This window comes from Phocoena sinus, chromosome 2 (assembly GCF_008692025.1).
Source record: "Phocoena sinus isolate mPhoSin1 chromosome 2, mPhoSin1.pri, whole genome shotgun sequence".
Taxonomy (NCBI): Eukaryota; Metazoa; Chordata; class Mammalia; order Artiodactyla; family Phocoenidae; genus Phocoena; species Phocoena sinus.
In genome coordinates this window covers 91,553,470-91,578,107 of record NC_045764.1, presented here as the reverse complement: position 1 = coordinate 91,578,107, position 24,638 = coordinate 91,553,470, and the positions used below count along the sequence as shown (strand labels likewise).

The 24,638-nt window shown below is 38.5% G+C and overlaps 1 protein-coding gene across 6 annotated transcripts in view; it reads right to left on the bottom strand.

Annotated features, from left to right (window-relative positions):
• The window catches only part of TTBK2 (tau tubulin kinase 2), a 151,165-nt gene that overhangs the window by 35,580 nt on the left and 90,947 nt on the right, over window positions 1-24,638 (bottom strand). For all 6 annotated transcript variants that reach the window (XM_032623560.1, XM_032623563.1, XM_032623562.1 and 3 more), the window contains 3 exons: window positions 20,999-21,064; window positions 16,706-16,798; window positions 15,450-15,575 (listed from right to left, as the gene is read on the bottom strand). In XM_032623560.1, the coding sequence (XP_032479451.1) occupies window positions 15,450-15,575; window positions 16,706-16,798; window positions 20,999-21,064 (285 nt within the window). The remainder of the gene's footprint in view (window positions 1-15,449; window positions 15,576-16,705; window positions 16,799-20,998; window positions 21,065-24,638) is intronic.

Genomic DNA, 24,638 nt, shown 5'->3' with positions numbered 1-24,638 from the left:
AACCCAAGGACGGGGTCATGGCAACCTCCAATTTATAGCCAGTCAGTCAGAAGTACACATGACAACTAGGACTTGTAATTGGCATCTAAAGTGGAAGGTAGTCTTGTGGAAATGAGTCCTTAACCTGTGAAATCTGATGCTATTTATCTCCGGGTAGATGGTGTCAGAATTGAGTTAAATTTTAGGAATCCAGCTGGTGTCAGAGAATTGCTTGGCGGTATGGGAAAAAAAAAATTGGAATTGTGGGTGCAGAACCCTTAAATAGTACTCTAAAAAGTTTGAGAATGTTTATTTGTACTAATACTTGCTGAGAGATTCACATGAACCTACCTTTTGTTTAAGTCCCCCCCCCAAAAAAATAATAGATGTAGAAAAAAGGAAACTAAAAAGCTAAAAGGAATTGGGAAAGGCATAGTTATAAAACCTTGGAATTTTTATTTTGGTCCTATTTTTGTTGACATAAGTTATCGATGTTACAGCTTAGATCTTCCCAAATTGTCAGAGGTAGAGGGCTTTAGAAAACACAAAGGATGAAAGGAAGATGGACTGAAACCCTGCACATGAGGATTGAAACCCTGCACCTGAGAACTGAAACAGCAGACCTTGGACCTCTTTCTAACTCTGGAAATTGAGGTTCTCATAGGTTCCCATAGAGTGACATGTTTCTTTCCTGAAAGGTGGAGTCTCTATCCACAAGGCAGCATCTGCTCTGTTGTGTGAGTACTCAGACTGCTACCGCTAAATGCTCTGCCTGTACTGCGTGGCAATAGGCATGGTCCTAAACAGTTTTTATTGTCAGATGATGGAATTCTTTTCTTACACTAATCATAGTATTGTATGTCTTAGAAAATGTAGCATATGCCATTGGTCCAAAAATAAGAAACAGTTCGTTACTATGATGCTGATAACTTGAGACCAGCAGCAGGAGGCAGAAGGATGGAGGGCACATAACAAAAGAAATAGAAGGAAAGCTTAAAGCACTGAAGGCACCCTACTGGGAACAAATGGTCAGATGATTAGAGCTCTGCAGATACCTTAAAGAGCAAAACATTTCTAATGTAGCAGAATAATTTTCTAATTCAGGACCACGGTTGCTCTAAATCCTAAACTTCAACAGACTGGGACAGTAGAAATAAGACAATTCAAGGCCTCTTTTTTTTTTTTTGGTAACTGAATTCATCATATCACATTTGGCTAAAATAAATAATAAGACCGGAAAACTCAATTCAGTTACTCATTCAAATAGATTTCAGAATATAAATCATTAACCTTATAAATCAAATATACATATACACATATATGTATGTATGTGTAAATAAATAAATAAAACTTGTGGTCCTCATCCTTTTTTATAGCCCAACACTACTGAGGATTAAAACACTTTCACTTTCCAATCAGAACAGGAGCTCACTGTGCAGTAATTCTCAAACTGAAAAGGAAGCAGAGCAAAATCTGAAAAAACCTTCCAGATGATTCTGACGCTTCCCTCTAGGAAGACATGATCCATATCTCTCCACTGAGAATCACTGGAAATCTAGTATATATATGACTCCTTTAATTCTTCTATTTAATAATGTATGCTTATTCCTGTTCTGCCACTGGGTTCATTAGTACCTTTTTTTTTTTTTTTTTAGATTCCATACATATGCATTAGCATACGGTATTTGTTTTTCTTTTTCTGACTCACTTCACTCTGTATTACAGGTCCATCCACACCACTACAAATAGCTCAATTTTGTTTCTTTTTATGGCTGAGTAATATTCCATTGTATATATGTGCCACATCTTCTTTATCCATTCATCCGAAGATGGGCACTTAGGTTGTTTCCATCTCCTGGCTATTGTAAATAGAGTTGCAATGAACACTGTGGTACATATCTCTTTTTTTTTTTGTTTGTTTTGTTTTGTTTTTTCTTTTTGCGGTACGCGGGCCTGTCACTGTTGGGCCTCTCCCGTTGCGGAGCACAGGCTCCAGATGCTCAGGCTCAGCAGCCATGGCTCATGGGCCCAGCCACTCCCCGGCATGTGGGATCTTCCCAGACTGGGACATGAACCCGCGTCCCCTGCATCGGCAGGCGGACTCTCAACCACTGCACCACCAGGGAAGCCCCATATCTCTTTTTGAATTAAGGTTTTCTCAGGGTATATGCCCAGTAGTGGGATTGCTGGGTCATATGGTAGTTCCATTTTTAGTTTTTTAAAGAACCTCCATACTGTTCTCCATAGTGGTTGTATCAATTTACATTCCCACCAACAGTGCAGGAGGGTTCCCTTTTCACCACATCCTTTCCAGCATTTATTGTTTCTAGATTTTTTGATAATGGCCATTCTGACCCATGTGAGGTGATATCTCATTGTAGTTTTGATTTGTATTTCTCTAATAATTAGTGATGTTGAGCATCTTTTCATATGCCTCTTGGCTATCTGTATGTCTTCTTTGGTGAAATGTCTATTTAGGTCTTCCGCCCTTTTTTTTTTTTTTTGATACTGCTCTCTTACACTGACTCTGGGCTTGGCCATGTGACCTACTTTGGCCAATGCCGCCCATATTTTAATAGTTTGTATTTTTGATATTGAGCTCTATGAGCTGTTTGTGTATTTTGGAGATTAATCCTTTGTCCCTTGGTTTGTTTGCAAATATTTTCTCCAATTCTGAGGGTTGTCTTTTCGTCTTGTTTATGGTTCCCTTTGCTGTGCAAAAGCTTTTAAATTTAATTAGGTCCATCTGTTTATTTTTGTTTTTATTTTCATTACTCTAGGAGGTGGATCAAAAAAGATCTTGCTGTGGTTTATGTCAAAGAGTGTTTTTCCTATGTTTTCCTCTAAGAGTTTTATAGTGTCTGGTTTTACATTTAGGTCTTTACTCCATTTGGAGTTTATTTTTGTGTATGGTGTTAGGTAGTGTTCTAAGTTCATTCTTCTACAGGTAGCTGTCCAGTTTTCCCAGAACCACTTATTGAAGAGGCTGTCTTTTCTCCACTGTATGTTCGTGCCTCCTTTGTCATAGATTAGTTGACCATAGGTGCGTGGGTTTATCTCTGGGCTTTCTATCCTGTACCATTGTTCTATATTTCTGTTTTTGTGCCAGTACCATACTGTCTTGATTACTGTAGCTTTGCAGTATAGTTTGAATTTGGGAGCCTGATTACTCCAGCTCTGTTTTTCTTTCTCAAGGTTGCTTTGGCTATTTGGGGGCTTTTGTGTTTCCATACGAATCGTAAAACTTTTTGTTCTTGTTCTGTGAAGAATGCCATTCGTAGTTTGATAGAGGTTGCATTGAATCTGTAGATTGCTTTGGGTAGCATAGTCATTTTCACAGTACTGATTCTTCCAATCCAAGAACATGGTCTGTTTCTCCATCTGTTTATGTCATCTTTGATTTCTTTCATCAGTATTTTATAGTTTTCTGAGTACAACTCTTCACCTCCTTAGGTAGGTTTATTCCCAGGTATTTTATTCTTTTTGTTGCAATGGTAAATGGGATTGTTTCCTTAATTTCTCTTTCTGATTTTTCATTATTAGTGTATAGAAATGCCACAGATTTCCATGTATTAATTTTGTATCCTTACTAAATTCATTGATTTGGTTCTAGTAGTTTTAGTAGTTTTCTGGTGGCATCTTTAGGATTTTCTATGTATAGTATCATGTCATCTGCAAACAGTGACAGTTTTACTTCTTCTTTTCTAATTTGTATTTCTTTTTCTTCTCTGACTGTCGTGGCTAAGACTTCCAAAACTGTGTTAAGTAAGAGTGGCAAGAGTGGACATCCTTGTCCTGTCCCTGATCTTAGTGGAAATGCTTTCAGTTTTTCGCCATGTAGTATGATGTTTGATGTGGGTTTGTCATACATGGCCTTTATTATGTTGAGGTAGGTTCCCTCTATGCCCACTTTCTGGAGAGTTTTTATCATAAGTCAGCATTGAATTGTGTCAAAAGCTTTTTCTGCATCTTTGAGATGATCATATGGTTTCTATTCCTTAATCTGTTAATATGGTGTATCACATTAATTGCTTTGTGTATATTGAAGAATCTGTGCCATCCCTGGGATAAATCCCACTTGGTCATGGTGTATGATCCTTTTAATATGTTGTTTGCTAGTATTTTGTTCAGGATTTTTGCATCTATGTTCATTGGTGATATTGGTCTATAATTTTCTTTTTTTGTGATATCTTTTTCTGATTTTGGTACCAGGGTGATGGTGCCCTCGTAGAATGAATTTGGGAGTGGTCCTCCCTTTGCAATTTTTTGGAAGAGTCTGAAAAGGATTGGTTTTAGCTCTTCTCTAAATATTTGATAGAATTTGCCTGTGAAACCATCGAGTCCTGGACTTTTGTTTGTTGGAAGATTTCTAACTACAGTTTCAATTTCATTACTTGTGATAGGTCTGTTTATATTTTCTAATTCTTCCTGGTTCAGTCTTAGAAAATTGTACCTTTCCCAAATTTGTCCATTTTTTCCAGGTTGTCCATTTTATTGGCATCGAGTTGCTTGTAGTAGTCTCTTAGGATATATTGTACTTCTGCAGTGTCTGTTGTAACTTCTCCTTTTTCATTTCTAATTTTATTGACTTGAGTCCTCTCCCTCTTTTTCTTGATGAGTCTCCCTAATGGTTTATCAACTTTATCTTCTCAAAGAACCAGCTTTTAGTTTTATTGATATTTACTATTGTTTTCTTTGTTTCTATTTCATTTATTTCTGCTCTGATCTTTATGATTTCTTTCCTTCTACTGACTCTGGGTTTTCTTTGTTCTTCTTTCTCTAGTTGCTTTAGGTATAGGGTTAGATTGTTTATTTGAGATTTTTCTTGTTTCTTGAGGTGAGATTGAATTGCTATAAACTTCCTTCTTAGAACTGCTTTTGCTGTATCCCATAGGTTTTGGGTCGTTGTGTTTTCGTTGTCATTTGTTTCTATGTATTTTTTTATTTCTTCTTTGATTTCTTCAGTGATCTCTTGGTTATTCAGTAGTGCACTGTTTAGCCTCCATGTATTCATGTCTTTTACAGTTTTTTTTGCTGTAATTGATTTCCAATTTCATAGCGTTGTGGTCAGAAAAGATGCTTGATACAATTTCAATTTTCTTAAATTTTCCGAGGTTTGATTTGTGACCCAAGATGTGATCTATCCTGGAGAATGTTCCGTGTGCACTTGAGAAGAAACTGTATTCTGCCACTTTTGGGTAGAATGTTCTATAAATATCAATTAAATCTATCTGGTCTATTGTGTCATTTAAAGCTTTGTTTCCTTATTTATTTTCTGTTTGGATGATCTGTCCATTGGTTTAAGTGGGGTGTTAAAAGTCCCCTACTATTATTGTGCTACTGTCGATTTCCCCTTTCATGGTTGTTAGCATTTGCCTTATGTACTGAGGTGCTCCTATGTTGGGTGCATAAACATTTATAATTGTTATATCTTCTTACTGGATTGATCCCTTGATCATTATGTAGTGTCCTTCCTTACCTCTTATAACAGTCTTTATTTTAAAGTCTATTTTATCTGATACGAGTATTGCTACTCCAGCTTTCTTTTGATTTCCATTTGCATGGAGTATCTTTTTCCATCCCTTCACTTTCAGTCTGTATGTGTCCCTAGGTTTGAAGTGCGTCTCCTGTAGACAGCATATATATCGGTCTTGTTTTTGTATCCATTCAGCCAGTCTGTGTGTTTTGGTTGGGGCATTTAATCCATTTACATTCAAGGTTATTATCAATATGTATGCTCCTTTACCATTTTCTTAATTGTTTTGGTGTGTTTTTGTGGGTCTTTTTCTTCCCTAGTGTTTCCTGCCTAGAGAAGTTTCTTTAGCATTTGCTGTAAAGCTGGTTTGGTGGTGCTGAATTCTCTTAGCTTTTGTTTGTCTGAAAAGCTTTTGATTTCTCTGTTGAATCTGAATGAGATCCTTGCTGGGTAGAGTAATCTTTTTTTTTTTTTTTTTTTTTTTGTGGTATGTGGGCCTCTCACTGTTGTGGCCTCTCCCATTGCAGAGCACAGGCTCCGGACGCGCAGGCTCAGCGGCCGTGGCTCACGGGCCCAGCCGCTCCACGGCATGTGGGATCTTCCCGGACCGGGGCACGAACCCGTGTCCCCTGCATCAGCAGGCGGACTCTCAACCACTGCGCCACTAGGGAAGCCCCTAGAGTAATCTTGATTGTAGGTTTTTCCCTTTCATGACTTTAAGTATATCCTGCCACTCCCTCCTGGTCTGCAGAGTTTCTGCTGAAAAATCAGCTGATAACCTTACAGGGATTCCTTTGTATGTTATTTTTTATTTTTCCCTTTGCTGCTTTTAATATTTTTTCTTTGAATTTAATTTTTGTTATTTTGATTAATATCTATCTTGGTGTGTTTCTCCTGGGGTTTATTCTCTGTGTTTCCTGGACTTGGGTGGCTATTTCCTTTCCCATGTTAGGGAAATTTTCCACTATAATCTCTTCAAACATTTTCTCAGACCCTTTCTTTTTCTCTTCTTCTTCTGGGACCCCTATCATTTGACTGTTGGTGTGTTTAGGGTTCTCCCAGAGGTCTCTGCGATTGTCTTCAATTCTTTTCATTCTTTTTTCTTTATTCTGTTCCTCAGCAGTTATTTCCACCACTTTGTCTTCCAGCTCACTTATTCTTTCTTCTGCCACAGTTATTCTGTTATTGACTCCTTCTAGTGTATTTTCCATCTCAAGTTATTGTGTTGTTCATCACTGTTTGTTTGTCCTTTAGTTCTTCTAGATCTTTGTTAAACATTTCTTGTATTTTCTCAATCCATGCCTCCATTCTATTTCCAAGATTCTGGATCATCTATACTATCATTACTCCAATTTGTTTTTCAGGTAGATTGCCTATTTCCTCTTCATTTATTTGGTCTTGTAGGTTTTTACCTGCTCCTTCATCTGTGATATGTTTTTTTGCTGTCTCTCTCTTTTATTTTTGGTGGTTGGGATTGTGTTCCTGTCCTACTGGTTGTTTGGCCTGAGGCTTCCAACAGTGGAGTTTGTAGGCTGTTAGGTAGATCTGGGTCTCAGTGCCGAGATGAGGACCACTGGGAGACCTCCGATGAACAGTCCTTGGGGTTTGAGGTTCTCTGTTAGTCCAGTGGTTTGGACTCGGAGCTCCCCCTACAGGAGCTTTGGCTTGACGGCCCCCAGCTCATGAACCAAGATCCCACAAGCCACATGGGGTGGCAAAAAAAAAAAGAATAACAAAGAGTAAAAAATAAAATTAGACTAGGAAACTAACAGATATGTTAGAAAGACTATAAAAAAATAAAAATATAGATGAAACAACAACAACCGGAAGGTAAAACAGAACCACAATAACTTTAAAAAAAATGTGGAAAAAGCCTTAGCTATGGTAGGCAGGGCCTAGGGAGGGATGGGGTTTGGGCAGTGGGTGGGGCCTATGCTTAGGACCCACCGGGCTGGAAAAGGCCCTGGGGGGTGTGGGGCTTAGGCTCAATGGAACAGAAGGGGTCCAGGCGTGCCTCTGGTCTCAGAGGGTGGGAGACCCGGCCTGGGAGCCCAGCAGGCTTTGTGGGCCCTAGTGGGTGAGGCAAACACCCTCTGCTCCTCTCCCACTCCTGCTCCTCCGGTCCTGGAGGTCCCCTCCTGCCTGCCTCTCCTGTTCTCCCCCAGGAGGGCCTCCCTCCTATGCCCCCAGGACCCACGTGGCCTGGAGGGTTCTTTGGAGGGCAGGGGATCTGATCTGGGAGCTCAGCAGGTTTCCCAGGCTTGAGTGGGCAGGGCAATACCCTTATTCTTTATAGCAATCATTCATCTGACATAGACATAATGCCTTAGGGAAGCACCCCTCCTCTTATCCTTAGCACAAATGCAATCAATAGCTTTATCATATTTATCTCCACATGAAATCCCAGTTTGCCCTTTCAAAGAAAATGCAGGCAAAGTCCAGTCTTTGAAAAACAAGAACTATTTGCAATGTGATATTGAGGACTGAGAAGCCTGATTCCTTCTCAGTTAATAAATGGTAAATTAATGGATCAATAAAGCACTTAACCAGCAGAGCACAATGACAATGCTGGCTTTGCTGATCCAAAGATAGACTATTTACGGCAAAAGAAACTGCCTCACTTCAGTGATAAGTAGATGCAATAGAGGAAAAGAAACGCACAGGTTCTAGATTTCTCTCCTTTTCTGGGGGTTTTTTAGCAGCATTGGTAGAGGGGAAAAAAAAATTACATTGCACGCATCCTTTGGAGAACAGAACCAAAAAAATAAAGATCAAATAAAGAGAATTAGTTGAAGAAACTTCAGAGTTTTAGGCTGTTTTCACCACTTATAAGATACTAGGATGACTCAGGAGTGCCCCTTGGTCGGCTACCCCAGGGGACCTGAGGCAGTGTGAGGCAGCATGGTTGCTCAGCCACTGTGCTGCCTGATACCAATGTCATTTCTTCCAGGTGCTCATCAGCCCACAAGGTAAACTGGCAATGTCTAAGCTTCTCGATGCCTCCTAAAAAGCTCAATGAAAAAGGTAAGCAACATTTCCTTTTTGCCATAACAGGACAAAGCATCATAAAGGAAACAGAAGTTCTATTAACATAGAAGTAACATTGAGTACAATACAAGAATGAAGAAAAATGCGATAATTATAAGCAAAAGCAGTGTGTCACTGAGGTACATGTAAAACCACTTTCATTTACATGATGCTTTACAAAACATTCTCACAATTACCTCATTAAAATCTTAACAACACTGTGGGGTAGGCATTTTCACCATTTCACAGAAAAGAAAACAGGTTTAGAAAGGCCATACAAATGGTGTGTAGCAAAGCACCAACTAAAACAGCTCTTTTAAGTGCCATTTCCACCATGTTAGAGTTACAGCCAGTCAGCAGGTGTTGAGCTGCACCCCACAGGCCTGCAAGCCCTGTATCTGTCAAGCCTCAAGACTGAAGAAAGAGCCAAGGGACAGTGACAGAGACATCAGTGGTTTATTGGAAAGGGAACCTTACACGTCCGCAGCAAAAGGGTCCTGGAGCAACACCCACCGGTGCATGGCAGCCAGCAGGCAGGTCATGGCAGCAATCTTCACTACTAGGGGAAGAAGGAGGCTACCACTGATAGGGGAAATTGATGTCAGCTTGGCTCATCAGTTACCAGAGAAACCAGCAAATGGGGCACGTCCCTCACAGCCCCTCAGATTAATGACCATCACAAGGGCTGATGTTTCCCGTTAATAAACTAGCAGGTGGAGCTGTTCTGGCCTAAGAACTAGAATCACAGGCTGGGCCGGGGGGCAAGGCCATCCATGTGAGCAGGGTGTAGACGAAGCAGGGACTGGTCGAGCAGGGCATGTACAGACAGCAAGAGAACAGACATCTTGAGTGGTCTGACCATATACCAGGCAAGGCAAAAACAGTATAAAGTTGAAATTATCCTTGAAAGCTTCTTAAGATGCCCATAAATAAAGTACAGGATAATAGTTGTACTAGATGCAAAATAGCTAGATTTTTTTCTCTAGCATTGGGAGAGACTTCTATTTCTTCAGATTAATGTGAATGAAGCTACCTACATTTAGGGGTTATATTGTACCCCCAAAATTACTGTCCTTTTAAACATTAGAATCATAGTCAGTGCAGCCTGAATGCTGTGAATGAGAAAAAGAGTGAGGGAACAACAGATTCACAAAGGCACACAGGGCATGGCTGAGCCAAAGGGCAAGCAGAATCACAGACACGTTAAAATTGTTCCATCTCCTGCATATGCAGCTGAATTTAAGTGAGTCAAGTAAACATGGATGTTCTGTGACTCTACTGTATTCTATATAGTTATATCAAATACCCATTCATTGACTCAGACATACACTGAATGCCTACTACGCTGGGTGCTAGGAGTGCAAGAGTGAACAAAACAGTTTTGTCTTCAGAGAGTTTGCATTTAACAGAAGCAATAATCAGATTAAGCAGATTTCATTCAATTTGGCAAACTTTTATTAAATGCCTATCATTGTGCTAACTTCTTGAGAAAACTGAGATAAATGTGCAAGGTACTGGCTCTACTGGAATTTATCTAGTAAAGAGAGAAAACAAAGTGCCGCTATAAGAGTTTAGCATAAGAAATCACTCCTGTCTGAAAGGAATCAGAGGAGACTGTGGCATCTGAGTCGGGCCTTCAATTTCATAAGACAAGCAGCATTATGAAACACAGGCATACCAGGCAGGACAAGCTGGAAGAAGTGCTAGGAGTCCAATTTGACTGCACTGAGGGGTACTTATGGAACACGTAAGTACAACTGAGAATGAAAGGAGATAATTAAAAGAGGGAAAGCAAGAATTCATCCACTTCTCTCCATCTCCACTGCTTATATCCAAGTCAAGACCATCATCATTCCTTGCCAAGGAAGATGCTATCTCCCAGCCTCCCTTGCAGTTAGAATTGAGCCAATGTGAATGGGTTCTGGTCACAGGGGTATATGCCCAAGTGTTTAGATCACTTCCAGGCCTGGTCTGAAACCCCTAAACCATCATCCATACTTGCTCTTCCCTTTCCTGATGACTGTAAAGGCCATGGATTAAAGACAGCAGTGTCAGAATATGGGTGGAGCCTGGATGTTCAAGATACAACTTGAGAGTTGCCCAGGAGAGAGCCCAACTTAACTACACTGTTTTGTGAGCAAAAAATAAACCTTTGTGGTGTTAAGACACTGATTTTTAAAATATTTCTGTCTTTCTAAGGCATAGCTCAGCCTCTCTCAATACCTTCCTAAGTAGTCTCTATTCTCTGCCTCATTTGAACACACACAGCTACAAAAGCAATCCTCTTCAAACACAAATTGGATCACCATGCTCCTGTTTATTAGACTCCAAGGCTTCCTGTTGCACTAGAATAAAATCAAACTCCTTAACAAGGCTGACAAGGCCCTGTATCACCTGGCCTCTGCCTTACTTTCCAATCTTGTCTCAAACCACTTTCTCCCCTCATTTGCTACATTCTAGCCACTTGTCTTCTTTCCGTTCTTTTCTCACATCAGAGCCTATGCTCATGTTCTTCCTTTTGCTTGTAACCTTCTTTCTCTTGTCTTTGCTCTCCACATGGCCAATACAGTCCCATTTTTTAGGGCTCAGCTGAAATGGCAGCTTAAGGGAGAGAGACCTTCCCTCCCATTTTATTTTATGGGATGTTCCCCCTTGTTACTCTAGCTCAACCTCTTGTTTGTTTGCTTCACAAGCAGCCCATCTGTGCCTTCCGAAAATTTTAACTTTGTCATTATTAGAGTCAGGGGATCCTAAAACAGCTCTAAGTCCCCCAAAGCAAGAGGCAAGCCTGCTAAATTTTGATGTAATCTCTGTATAAATAGTCCCATTCCTAAACCTGGAAAGTATATTAACAAGATTAATGACATTTAGTTGGCTTTGGATTTCCTCACTCATATCCTCTGATTTTAGCAATGCTGTGTCAGTGTGTGAACTGGATGATATACACATTTTAGTTTCAGGCTCACCAATGGTGTGTATATTTATGGGTTTCATTAGTCTTCTCAATTTGCTAAATGATGCTTGACATAATCTGACACTCTAATAAAGATACCTTTTTTTGTTCTTATGTCAGGATCATGTGATCCTATTAGTTACTGACAATAATTTCTGATAATTTTTCATATAACTTTTTAGTTCTTTCCCTGAAATTTTATTAGCCACTCATGTTAGTATTTACTTAACAGTGCCTGCTGTGTTTGTGGCCACCTCTCTATGGAAGCATGTTGGTAAACTAGAAAGAGCTTGGGCCTTTTTGAATGAGTCAGAAATGGGTTCAGATACCACCTCTAGCACCACTAGTTTTCCGAGGCAACATGTCTAAATTAAGTTTTTGTAAGAGAGGGATAATACTACTACCCAGGTGTTACTGTGACAACGCTGTGTATCATTACTGTGATAATAATGTGTAAAGGTACCAAGGGTTCTTCTTTATCTAATCTGATGCTGCTATCTTAGTTTCCCATTAACTAGTAACAGTGTCACCTACAGGAGGAGTCCTGTGGTGGAATTCAAGGTTGATAAGATTTTCCTAGGCACCCCTCAGAAATATCTCCCTTTCTCAAAACACTTCAAGAGGATTTATTTAAATTATAAGGTGGCAACAATAAGATCGAATGTTTTAATCACTATCTACATTTCTGAAAATGTTGACCCAGCACTTTTTTTAAACTTTTAATTTGAAATAATTATAGACTCATAGGAAATTGTAAAAATAGTGCAAAGAAGTCTCCTTCACCCAGTTTGCCTCAACAGTAACCTCTTAAATAACTAGAGTACAATGTCAAAAACAGGAAAATGACATTGCTACAACCCAGACAGTTTATCAAATTTCACCAGTTTTACATGTACTTGTGTGTGTATAGCTCTATACAATTTTATCACCAGAGAAGATTCATGGCCCAGCACTCGTCTCTTATAGTTGATATACTCTTTCAAAATCTAATAACAAAAACAATCCACAGGTTCTATATCTGAGGATTCAACCAACTAGATCAAAAATATTAAAAAATCCAGGAAGTTCCAAAAAGCAAAACTTACGAGCAACTATTTACATAGCATTTACACTATATTAGGTATTATAAGTAATGTAGAGATTACTTAAAGTATACGAGAGAATGTGCATAAGTTATATACAAATATTATGTCATTTTATATAAGGGACTTGAGAACCCATGATCCCCAGGGGTCCTGGAACCAATCCCCTGCAGATATTGAGGGCTGACTGTATTCATAATAAGATATCTGCTTTAATCTTGACTATAATTCTAACATCTTCACCTTCAGTTTAACAGACAGAAAACAGTATTTATGCACTCATGAGAGCTGATTTTTCTTATATTTCCTGAGTAGGACATTATTAGGCAAAGTTTCAATTCAATCTTCCTAACATTTGTTGAAAATTTAGGTGCCAGGCACAATGCCAGGGTAGTATGGAATAAAAAAACAAAATAAGACATGTCTGTACCCCCAGGATTTAAAAGCCAGGAGGTAAGACAGACATACATAAATACTAAGTATAAATTTGGGTGTAATTTCCCAAAACACCATAAAGCTTTCCAAAAGCAAGTGTCAGCCTTTATTCAACCTGAGACATGCATAAAAGATTCCCAGTAGAGAGCAAACAGCTCTCCTCTCTAGGTCTGCACATGCTGTCAGAGTGAGCACTAGCAGGTTACTGGTAATGTGCTGGCCATATGCAACTTGTTAAGATAATGTTCTCTGGCAAGAAACTATGATGTTTAAGGATTCACAAACACAGACATTCACAGTGAAAGTGGCTTTGGAAAACAGCATCATTTAACACTTTGATTATAAAATATATTTACTTTGGTCTTGTCTCAGAATATATAAAGTTGGAGACATACTGTTATTTGACCTTTGATAACACTAGGGAAGCAGTCACACTAAGTACTGGTATGCTTGCTGTTGGAGGAGGTTTGTTGTTGTTGTTAACTACACTGGTTGTTCCATAAAGAATTTAAAATTCCAAAAGAACAGTAATTAAAGTCATATTCAGAATTCCAAACTGTAAAATTAACCATCAGTTCACAAGAACATTCAGATTCAAAGTAGAGGGGACTTCCCTGGTGGCGCAGTGGTTAAGATGTGCTCCCAATGCAGAGGGTCCAGGTTTGATCCCTGGTCAGGGAACTAGATCCCACATGAATGCCACAACTAAGAGTTCACATGGCGCAACTAAGGAGCCCGCATGCCGCAATTAAGACCCGGTGCAACCACATAAATAAATAAAATAAAAATTAAAACAAACAACGTAGAGTAATTTTTCTCAAAATGAAGACTGCAGCAGAGCATTGTGAGGAAAGCAAGAGACAGAAACTGCAAAGGTCAGATCTTTTTGGAACGTGACATCACATTGATACTAGTCATCAGAATACACGCGTCACTTACGCCAACATCTTTTTCCCAATTATCCTTCTCCCATCTACCTGTCCTCTGCTCCCACTCACTGCTTATGGAAAATCAGAGAGCAAAAAAGAAGCAGATTATTTATAGAATCTGTGAAACAATGAAAATGTTATGCCTGCTCTCTCTCTTCCTAAAATAGGGAAATTACTATATTTTGTTTTGTTATCAGGTGACAGAAACACAGAGATTCCCCTTAGAGAATGTTCAACTGAAAAACCTGAGAACAATACTTTGTTAATTTAAATTAAATTAATTATGGGTCTAAGTTTCAAACTTTAGCTGGTGAACATTAGTCTTCTTTAGATTGTGGGCATAACTAAGCAGAGAATGTAATTAAAATTTTTTTTGCTATGTAAGCTTTAATATTCACATGCAAACTTTGTCAATCAAAAAATTATTAGCACCCAAGATGAAAGTTGTAACAATTCCTAGCTCCTCCTGAATCTAGCCTTACAAGTAAAATTTCATTATTTTATTGCAAGTAACATGAACTCCTGCATTTTAGAAAACCCATATAAAATATAAATGAGAACATATTCCAAAATGACTCATATACAATGTATTTCCTCCATTTGTTAGCCTATACAGTTTATAACTCAAATAGCCATATAGAAAAGAATAACACAGGCTCACCTACTTAAGGTCTCTAAGGACCCAAGGCTGTATGTTGCCTCTCTGCTTTATATTCTGTATATATTATACAAAAGCTGCATTTTCACAAAGAACTAGTTATTATATGCAAAAAAGTTCACTGTGCTGTAGACAATCTTTTAGTCTTTTGACACTGACAACACTTTAGAATATGAAACTTTCATTAACAGGCAGTAAAGCCTATATGTTGTCCTTTGTAGATAAAAATGATACACTAATATATATTTTATTATTATTAATCAATGTGTGCCTTGCATTTATATTTTCAGTGGTAGTGATTATCTCGCATTAAGCTCTGACCAAGTTCCCCCTGAGAGCAACAGAATCTTCTGAAATCTAGCTGGTTGGGGTTAGGGATGCAATTTGTGGTAATCCTAGTCACCTTTGTAAGGCCTTATTAACTGATGCTCTGAGGAAATGTTTCACTCACCACAGACAAAACGGAGCCAGTAATTTTCACTGACTGCTGTCCCACAGCATATTAACATACAATATGCAGCCCTCAAGCCCTCGACAGACACATTACCTAGTTGGACATTTCCTTCTGGTCAATAAATTAGCTATAGGATTTTCATAATTTGAACTATCAGCAATTCTATACACCAGAAGAACCACAGCAGCAACAGTTAAAATGTTACATGATGAACAAACCTAAAACTCTAATGAAGTATGTTCGTCCAGAAGGGAGGAAACACACACACATGCGCTCACGTGCGGACGTGGACCCTGTCATCATCAGTCAATTTAACCACATTTCTCACGATGTATTAAAATAGTATTATTCTAGGGACTTCCCATACTCATTTACAGCACCCTCAACAGTACAATGAGTGAAGACAGACTAAATGAGAGAGAAGAATTAACCCACAGAACTCACAAAGATGATTACCTGGTAGTCTGGTTTTGTAAAATAATCCAAAGAGGAGATGTGGTCCAGAAAGATGCTGAATTCTGGAGGGAGATGTTTCAACATAAGCCTGTGGTCATACCTCTCCTTAATAGAGCCCACTTGTTCCTGGGAAGTAAAGAGAAAAGGAACTGAACTCAATTTCTCTTGGCAGCTACACATTAAGAGCCTCTCAGTAACAGTCTCAAGGGTATGTACTACAGAATGAGACAGTGGGTAATTAAGCATAAAGCAAGAACTGAGCTCTTACTAATAGCTAACAGCTTAATGCACACTGCTTTAAGGCGGCAGGGGGAGGGGACTGTAGTGCAGAACCAAAGGGGTAACACAGTTCTGCATCAGTGAACACACAGCTCCCCAAAAGAAAGAGCTGACCTTAAATCTGGTCTACTTTTCTTTATCAACACATGCATTTATAGTTTTCAAATTGAACAATATGTGACAATTAAAAACTAAAAGCCTAATTGACTTATAAAAAAGAAAAAAAGAGAACTAGTAAAAATAAAACCTAAGAGGGAGGGCTAGAAGTCAAATCAGAAATGACAATTGTACTTAAATTTGTATCTATTCTCCATGTACATAAAAAAAGTCATAACATTAATTACATCTCTAATATCAGCACATAGAAAGAAAAATATACATATTGGGATACAGTGAAAATGTTTGTAACTTTTAATTCTTATGCATAAGTATAATCTCAACAAAAACACCTACCCAGAAATTTTTACTCCTTCCCCTACCAAAACTAACATTTCCATTTCTTTTTTAAAGGCTTTATTTTTTTTTAAATATTTATTTATTTATTTATTTGGCTGTGCCAGGTCTTAGTTGTGGCATGCGGGATCTTTAGTTGCAGCATGCAGGCTCTTAGCTGTGGCATGTGGGATCTAGTTCCCTGACCAGGGATCGAACCCGGGCCCCCTGAATTGGAAGCATGGAGTCTCTTTGTTTTTGTTTTTGTTTTTGTTTTTGTTTTTTTTGCGGTACACAGGCCTCTCACTGTTGTGGCCTCTCCCGTTGCGGAGCACAGGCTCCGGACGCACAGGCTCAGTGGCTATGGCTCACGGGCCCAGCCGCTCCACGGCATGTGGGATCTTCCCGGACCGGGGCACGAACCCGTGTCCCCTGCATCGGCAGGCGGACTCTCAACCACTGCACCACCAGGGAAGCCCCGGGAGCATGGAGTCTTAACCACAGAACCACCAGGGAAGTCCTAACATTTCCATTTCCAAAATTACCTTGTCCTTTATTTTTCTCCAAGGCAGCTGACCAACCACAAATTCCACCAACATGTAGAATAAGGACCAAAGGTCATCATGTCTTCCCATTTCCTTCATAAGCAAAAGAGAATTCAGTCACATTACATTACCACTCCTTTTGAGTACATTACATTGTCTAAGGCCTAACTACTGTGTTTCATTTTCCTATAAAACTATCTAGTAGGTATATCTATGTACCTGTATAGCTATACAGCAATCTACATGACACAACAGATATACTGAAAAACTTTTGATACAAAGAACATCCCAAAACCCAGAAATGCTGGAAATAATTAAGAGCCCATTAATTAATAAATGAGTTCACTAATTAGTAAAGGAAGGTGGTTGCCAAGGGCTTTGAGGAAAGGGGAAAGGGGAATTAGTGTTTAGTGGGTGCAGAGTTTCAGTGTTGCAAAATGAAAAAGTTCTAGAAATCTGTTGCACAATAATATGAATATACTTAACACTACTGAATTGTATACCTAAAAATGGTTAAGGTGGTAAATTTAATGTTATGTGGGTGTTTTTGTTTTTTTTGTGTGTGTGTGGTACGCGGGCCTCTCACTGTTGTGGCCTCTCCCGTTGTGGAGCACAGGCTCGGCACGCGCAGGCCCAGCGGCCGTGGCTCACGGGCCCAGCCGCTCCGCGGCACGTGGGATCTTCCCGGACCGGGGCACAAACCCGTGTCCCCTGCATCAGCAGGTGGACTCTCAACGCCTGCACCACCAGGGAAGCCCTGTTATGTGTTTTTTACTACAATAATTAAAAAAAAAAAAATAAACAAAGGAAATCTTAAGAGCCAAAATTAAAAGAAAGCTGGAAACATGAGAAGCAACCTAATACTGAAGCTCTGGCTTTGGCTATTTTGCGGGCATTTGTCATAGGTTTACCAACATGGGTTTTATCAATCATGAAGGGGACAGGTGTAAAAGCACTGAGCCTACACAAGACAGGATTTGTAACTTCCCCACCTCTATCCCCAACATATAGCTAGGACCCTCAAAGGACTATCTTTAGTGCAGTATTTGGTACGTATGTTATACTACAATAATTTTTTCTGTAAAATTTGACCACTATCAAAAAGATAAAGTGAGTGGTTAAAAAAAATTTGCCCTGAGAATCTGTTACCATAGGACTACCCCTCACTCAGATCTGGGGTTTAAATTTATATTGTTTGTGCGGTCCAGGAAACCAGGCCCAGAAATTAAGTGTTTTCTGGGTGATCCTGTCCTACAGTAATGACAGATGCAAATGAAAATCCTCTCAAGATACCCTTAAATTCAGACTTCATTGAATTCCTAGAGATAAAGCCCCACCAAATATAAGTTCATTACTTGAAATTATAAAATATATTAGAACGCAAGCTACCATAAACTAACGGCAAGAAAAACTATAAAGAGCAGAATTAGATATCCAAGAATTTCAGAATGGAATTATAAGATATAGAATATGAAATAAGATATTTAAAATGTTTTAAAAATAGAATCAAAGTCACAAGAAAGGAAGCATATTCTCTCCCCCCAAATAAAAAGACCAATTAGATTTATAAAAGGACTAAAAAGAACATTTAGAAATAAAAAGCACAAATATGTAATTAGAAACTGAATGGTTAGGGAATTCCCTGGCAGTCCAGAGCTTAGGTGCTTTCACTGCCAAGGGCCTGGGTTCAATCCCCGGTCGGGGAACTGAGATCCCACAAGCTGCATGGCATGGCCAATACACCACCACCACCACCACCAACAACAAAAACCCACACTCAATGGACAAGGTTAAAAGCTGATCAAGCACACCAGAAAAAAAGAATTAATGAACTGGAAGACAGATTTGAAGAAATTATCTAGAATGCAAAAAAGAGACCAAAAGAGAAAATCTGAGAGTGAACTTAAAAGGCATGGAAGACATAACAAGAAAGTTTAATATGCATCAATTTGGAGATATGAAAATAAAGGTACAGAGAGAAAGGAAAAGAGGCAACATTTAAACAAGCAATGTCTGAGAATCTTCCAGAATAGATGAAAGATGTGAATGTTCAGGAAGCAAAACAAATCTCAAAACAAAGTAAATATAAAGAAATCCACACCAAGGCACATGCAGGACACCAAAGACAGAGAAGATATCAAAAGTAGTCAAGAAAAAAAGGACAAATTAAATACAAAGTAACAACAATACATGGACAAAGATCTCAGTAGCAACCACAGAACCAGAAGAAAGTAAAATAATTTCTTCAAAGTATTGACATAAAACAAATATTAACAAAGGATTAAAATGAAGGAAAACAATGAGATGAAGTAAACAGAGTTCATCAAGTATTTTGAAAAGTCCTTGTATTGTTTGGGAGTTATTTACATTAGAAGTTTAAGATTCTCTAAATAAACTTGCTTTTACTTAAAAAAAAAAGTTTAAGATTTAGGTACCCAAAAAATAGAAATGTAGTGTATTAAGTTTAGAAATTATCCAATCATGGTCGCGGAGTATGGAAGAAAGAAGTATATTTTAGAATTACCTGGGAATTCTTCTTAAATTAGACAAGACACTCTCAAGGTTCCACTAGTTGTACTCCTGTGTCACCACATACACTGACAATCACTGTTGTGAAGCTGTGTTACTGTGTAAAGCATTCTACTCCTCAGGTGTGTTGGGAGCAGAAATGAAGGGTAAGAACCACTGCTATACACTATCAAATTTCTCTACCAAGAATAATAAGCAGGTTAACAGAGCAACTGATAGAGTACTCTATGCTGGAAAGGCGTAGAAATGGCATAGAAAGGCATAGAAAAAAATATATATATATATATATAAAATCTCTTTCTAGCAGCTATTTTGAAAATGTTTATATAGCTATTATGATCTCTGAAAATGTTTATGCTTATCTCAAAAAGAATGTCCTATTCCAAAGATTCCAATGTGGACATATTCTTTAATAGAATTAATTAGAAAGCATAGTACTTCTAAACTTTCGCAAGAATCTATCTGGAGGATGCGTACCTCTTTTCAAGGTAGAATAATTAACTAAATACCATAAAATAAAACAACACTGAATCAAACCAAATGAGTTAAAATGCTCAGCAGAGTGCTACACACTGATAAAAATACTTTTCCTATTTTCAATTTATAATCACATCCTAAGAAACCAAATTAACTGAAGCATAGCATATAAAACCACAGCATTCTCTTCCTATTACATTTAGCATTGGTCAAGTTATTATTATTTTTTAAATTTATTTATTTTTGGCTGCGTTGGGTCTTCGTTGCTGTGTGTGGGCTTTCTCTAGTTGCGGTGAGCGGCGGCTACTCTTTGTTTAGGTGCGCAGGCTTCTCACTGCAGTGGCTTCTCCTGTTGCGGAGCACAGGCTCTAGGCACGTGGGTTTCAGTAGTTGTGGCGCATGGGCTCAGTAATTGTGGCACACAGGCTTAGGTGCTCTGCGGCATGTGGGATCTTCCCAGACCAGGGCTCAAACCCATGACCCCTGCATTGGCAGTAGGATTCTTAACCACTGTGCCACCAGGGAAGTCCTGGTCAAGTTTTTATTAAAGCAGTTTTGGCTTCACAGAACAAGAATAAGGTAACAAAAGACCAAGAAAAGATTTCTATTTATTTAATCAAGGAATCACTTGTTATATTTTTCAACTCTGTCCAAACAAGTTCAACAGTTGAGAATCCATAAAGTACCCACCTTTCCTATTCATAACTAAGGTTTGGGATGAGGAAAAAAATTTTTAGAGCAAAACAAAAGGATCAAAGTTAAAAAAAGAGAGAGAGAAATTTTTTTAATTTAACCCAAGAGGAGAGGTATAATGTACTAAGATGAAAAAAAAATTTTAAGTTGCTATATTTTAGATCTTCATGAAAACAAGCGTGATGGAGAGGGGATATCACAGATTAGATGTATATTACAGAAAAAATGACCTCCTTCATTAGGTATTGATAGTATGAATTCCCAAATAACTTCTTGAAATAGAACACAGATATTTTCTTTCTTCAAAATTCTATAGTAAATTTAATACTTATATCTAATTAAGGACACAAGATTCTCCATAGACATATATATATAATTAGCCATTATATTTTCTGCCAAATTAAATTTTATTTTCTATGCAGCTACACACATCTATTATCTATCCACTATGCATCATACCATGCATTAGTATTTCTAACACCTTTCCTTCTGCTCCCAAGCACTTTCCACACCTCTGTACTCTAATGTAAAGAAGTCAATCTGATTCAAGCATCAGCATGCTTATACAGCCATGACTCTAGTTCAGATACCTACCCTGTTCCGATGAGCATTGATTGATGCGTAACGAACTGTCCCTCGAAAGCCTGCCACAGCTCGAGGCTACAAAACCAAGCAAAGAATAGTAACTGAGCTTTAAATAGCATAAGATTCAGCACACTTAAGCCCATGAAGTAGAAGGGAGAAACGTGTATTATTGTGAAGAAAACACTACTTAAATTTCTAACATTTTTAATAATTGTGAAATTATAAAAATTAGAGAGAATATCTCTAAATCATATGTTTAAAACATATTAGTTATCAATGAGTCCCATTTTAGTTATCGATGAATCCCATTTTTTCCTACCATTTTAAAATAAAGTAGGATTTATGACAAATAAACTCTGTACATTAGAAAACATAAAAGCTTTCATGACAAGCATCATAGTATATACATTAATATTCAGGCTCTGGTTACAAATAAGTATATTAAGACCATGAGGTCTAAGTAAAATAAGATGCCAACATCTTTGTGTCTTGGCTATATCATTCAAACTCAATTTAAAGATGGTGGCAACTTGTACCTCTCCCTGCACATGTAATTCACATATTCATAAACTTAAATTATTGGGTACTATTACCCCAAGAGTTCCCTTAATGCCCTTTATAGTCAATCCCCTTGACTCCCAGTTTCTGGCTGGCAACCTCTGATTTCTGTCCCTCCTTAGAACTCAGAATTGTCTAGTGTTTTAGGTTTAACTATTCTAATTACTGTGTAATGGTATCTCACTGTGGTTTTAATTTGCATTTCGCTAATAACTAAAGATGTTCAGAATTTGTTCATGTACTTATTTGCCATCTGTAGTATCTATTCTTTAATGAAATGCCTATCCAAATCTTTTGCTTATTTTTATAGGTTTGTTTTTTTATTATTGAGTTTTGAGAACTGCTTATAGATTCTGGATATAAAGTCCTCTGTAAGGGCTTCCCTGGTGGCGCAGTGGTTGAGAGTCCGCCTGCCGATGCAGGGGACGTGGGTTCGTGCCCCGGTCTGGGAGGATCCCACATGCCGTGGAGCGGCTGGGCCCGTGAGCCATGGCCGCTGAGCCTGCGCGTCTGGAGCCTGTGCTCCGCGACAGGAGAGGCCACAACAGTGAGAGGCCCGCGTACCACAAAATAAAAAAAAAAAAGTCCTCTGTAAGATGTGTGTTTTGCAAATATTTTATTCCAGTCTGTGATTTGACTTTTCATTTGCTTAACAGTGTGTTTTCAAAATGCAGAAGTGTTTACTTTTGATGAATTTTTAATTCTTTTATTTTTGTACCACATGAATATATTTCCAAAACTTATGTTTAAAAACATCTTTAAAGAAAAAGAAAGTAAAAAGTGAGAGTGGTTAGTATCCTAAGAGCATGTTTTATTAAAATAAATACCTAGAAGCCAAAGCAATCTTGAGAAAAAAGAACAAAGCTGAAGGTATCGTATTCCCTGACTTAAGACTATACTACAAAGCTACAGTAATCAAAACAGCATGGTACTGGCACAAAAAATAGACACATAGATCAATCGAACAGTATAGAGAGCCCGGAAGTAAACCCACACAATTACAGTCAATTAATCTATGACAAAGGAGGCAAGAATATAAATGGAGAAAAGATAGTCTCTTCAATAAGTGGTCTGGGAAAACTGGACAGCTACATGTAAAAGAATGAAATTAGAACATTGTCTCACACCATATATAAAAATAAACTCAATATGGATTAAAGACTTAAATATAAGACCAGAAATCATAAATTACTTAGAAGAAAACATAGGCAGACACTGACATATATCGTAGCAATTTCTTAGATCTGTCAGGCAAAGGAAACAAAAGCAAAAGCAAAAAAATTGGACCTAATTAAACTTAAAAGCTTTTGCACAGCAAAGGAAACCACTGAAAAAATGAAAAGACAACCTACTGAATGGGAGAAAATATTCACAGAAGATATGACCAATAGGGGTTAATATCCAAAATATATAAACAGCTCATTCAACTCAGCAACAAAAAAAAAACCCGATTAAAAAATAGGCAGAAAACCTGAATAGATATTTTTCCAGAGAAGACATATAGATGGCCAAGAAGCACATGAAAAGACACTCAACACTGCTAATCATCAGGGAAATCCAAATCAAAACCACACCTGTTAGAATGGCTATCATCAAAAAGAACACATATAATAAATGTTGGTGAGGACAGGGAAGAAAGGGAACTCTCATACACTGTTAGTGGGAATGTAAATTGATGCAGCCACTATGAAAAATAGTCTGGAGATTCCAAAAAAAACTAAAAATAGCTCATAGACAATATGATCTAGAAATTCCACTCCTGGGTATATATCCAAAGAAAATGAAAACGCTAATTCAAAAAGATACATGCACCTCAATGTTCATAGCAGCATTATTTACAATAGCCAAGATACAGAAGCACTCTAAGTGTCCATCAACTTATGAATAGATAAGGAAGATGTCACACACACACACACACACACACACACACACTGGAATATTACTCAGCCTTAAAAAGAATAAAATTTTACCACTTGCAACAACATGATGAACCTGAAGGGTATTATGCTTAGTGAAATAAATCATATAGAGAACGACAAATACTGTATGTTATCACTTATATGTGGAATCTAAAAAATGAAACAAACAAATGAATATAAAAAAACTGAAACAGGGGGCTTCCCTGGTGGCGCAGTGGTTGAGAGTCCACCTGCCGATGCAGGGGACACGGGTTCGTGCCCCAGTCCAGGAAGATCCCACATGCTGTGGAGCGGCTAGGCCCGTGAGCCATGGCCTCTGAGCTTGCGCGTCCAGAGCCTGTGCTCCGCAACGGGAGAAGCCACAACAGTGAGAGGCCCGCGTACCATAAAAAAAAAAAAAAAAACTGAAACAGACTTACAGACAAAGAGAATAAACTGTGGTTACCACTGGGGAGAAAAATGGGGAGGGGGCAAGACAGGGGTAGGTGATTAAGAGATACAAATTACTATATATAAAATAAATAAGCTAAAAGGAAGTATTATATAGCGCAGGGAATAGAGCCAATATTTTATAATAACTATGTAATAAAGAACTATGTAATAAAACCCTCAATGGAAATAAGAAAATAGATGAAATTCTGGAATGGTAACATTTAAAATTTTTTCTTAAGTAGGACACTATAGCCCTAGGCACTGGAAGTTTCAGCTGAATGGTTAAGAAGGAAGCAGCAAGAGAAGACATGGCATTCCAAGAGCTTAGACACAAAGGGCCAATGTAAGATGCCAGCTCAAAGGCTAAAGAAACTGAGGCATCCTCTAAACCAGGAGGGAAAACATGAACATGCAGATTCAAATCACTAAGTAAATAGAAGTTCAACTCCAAAACCGTATGGACCAAAGTACTGCAAATATATATACAAAGACACACACTACTTTTTTTTTTTTTTTTTTTTTTGCGGTACGCGGGCCTCTCACTGTTGTGGCCTCTCCCATTGCGGAGCACAGGCTCCGGACGCGCAGGCTCAGCGGCCATGGCTCAAGGGCCCAGCCGCTCCACAGCATGTGGGATCTTCCCGGACCTGGGCATGAACCCGTGTCCCCTGCATCGGCAGGCGGACTCTCAACCACTGCACCACCAGGGAAGCCCACAAGTCCTTTTTATCTCACATCCC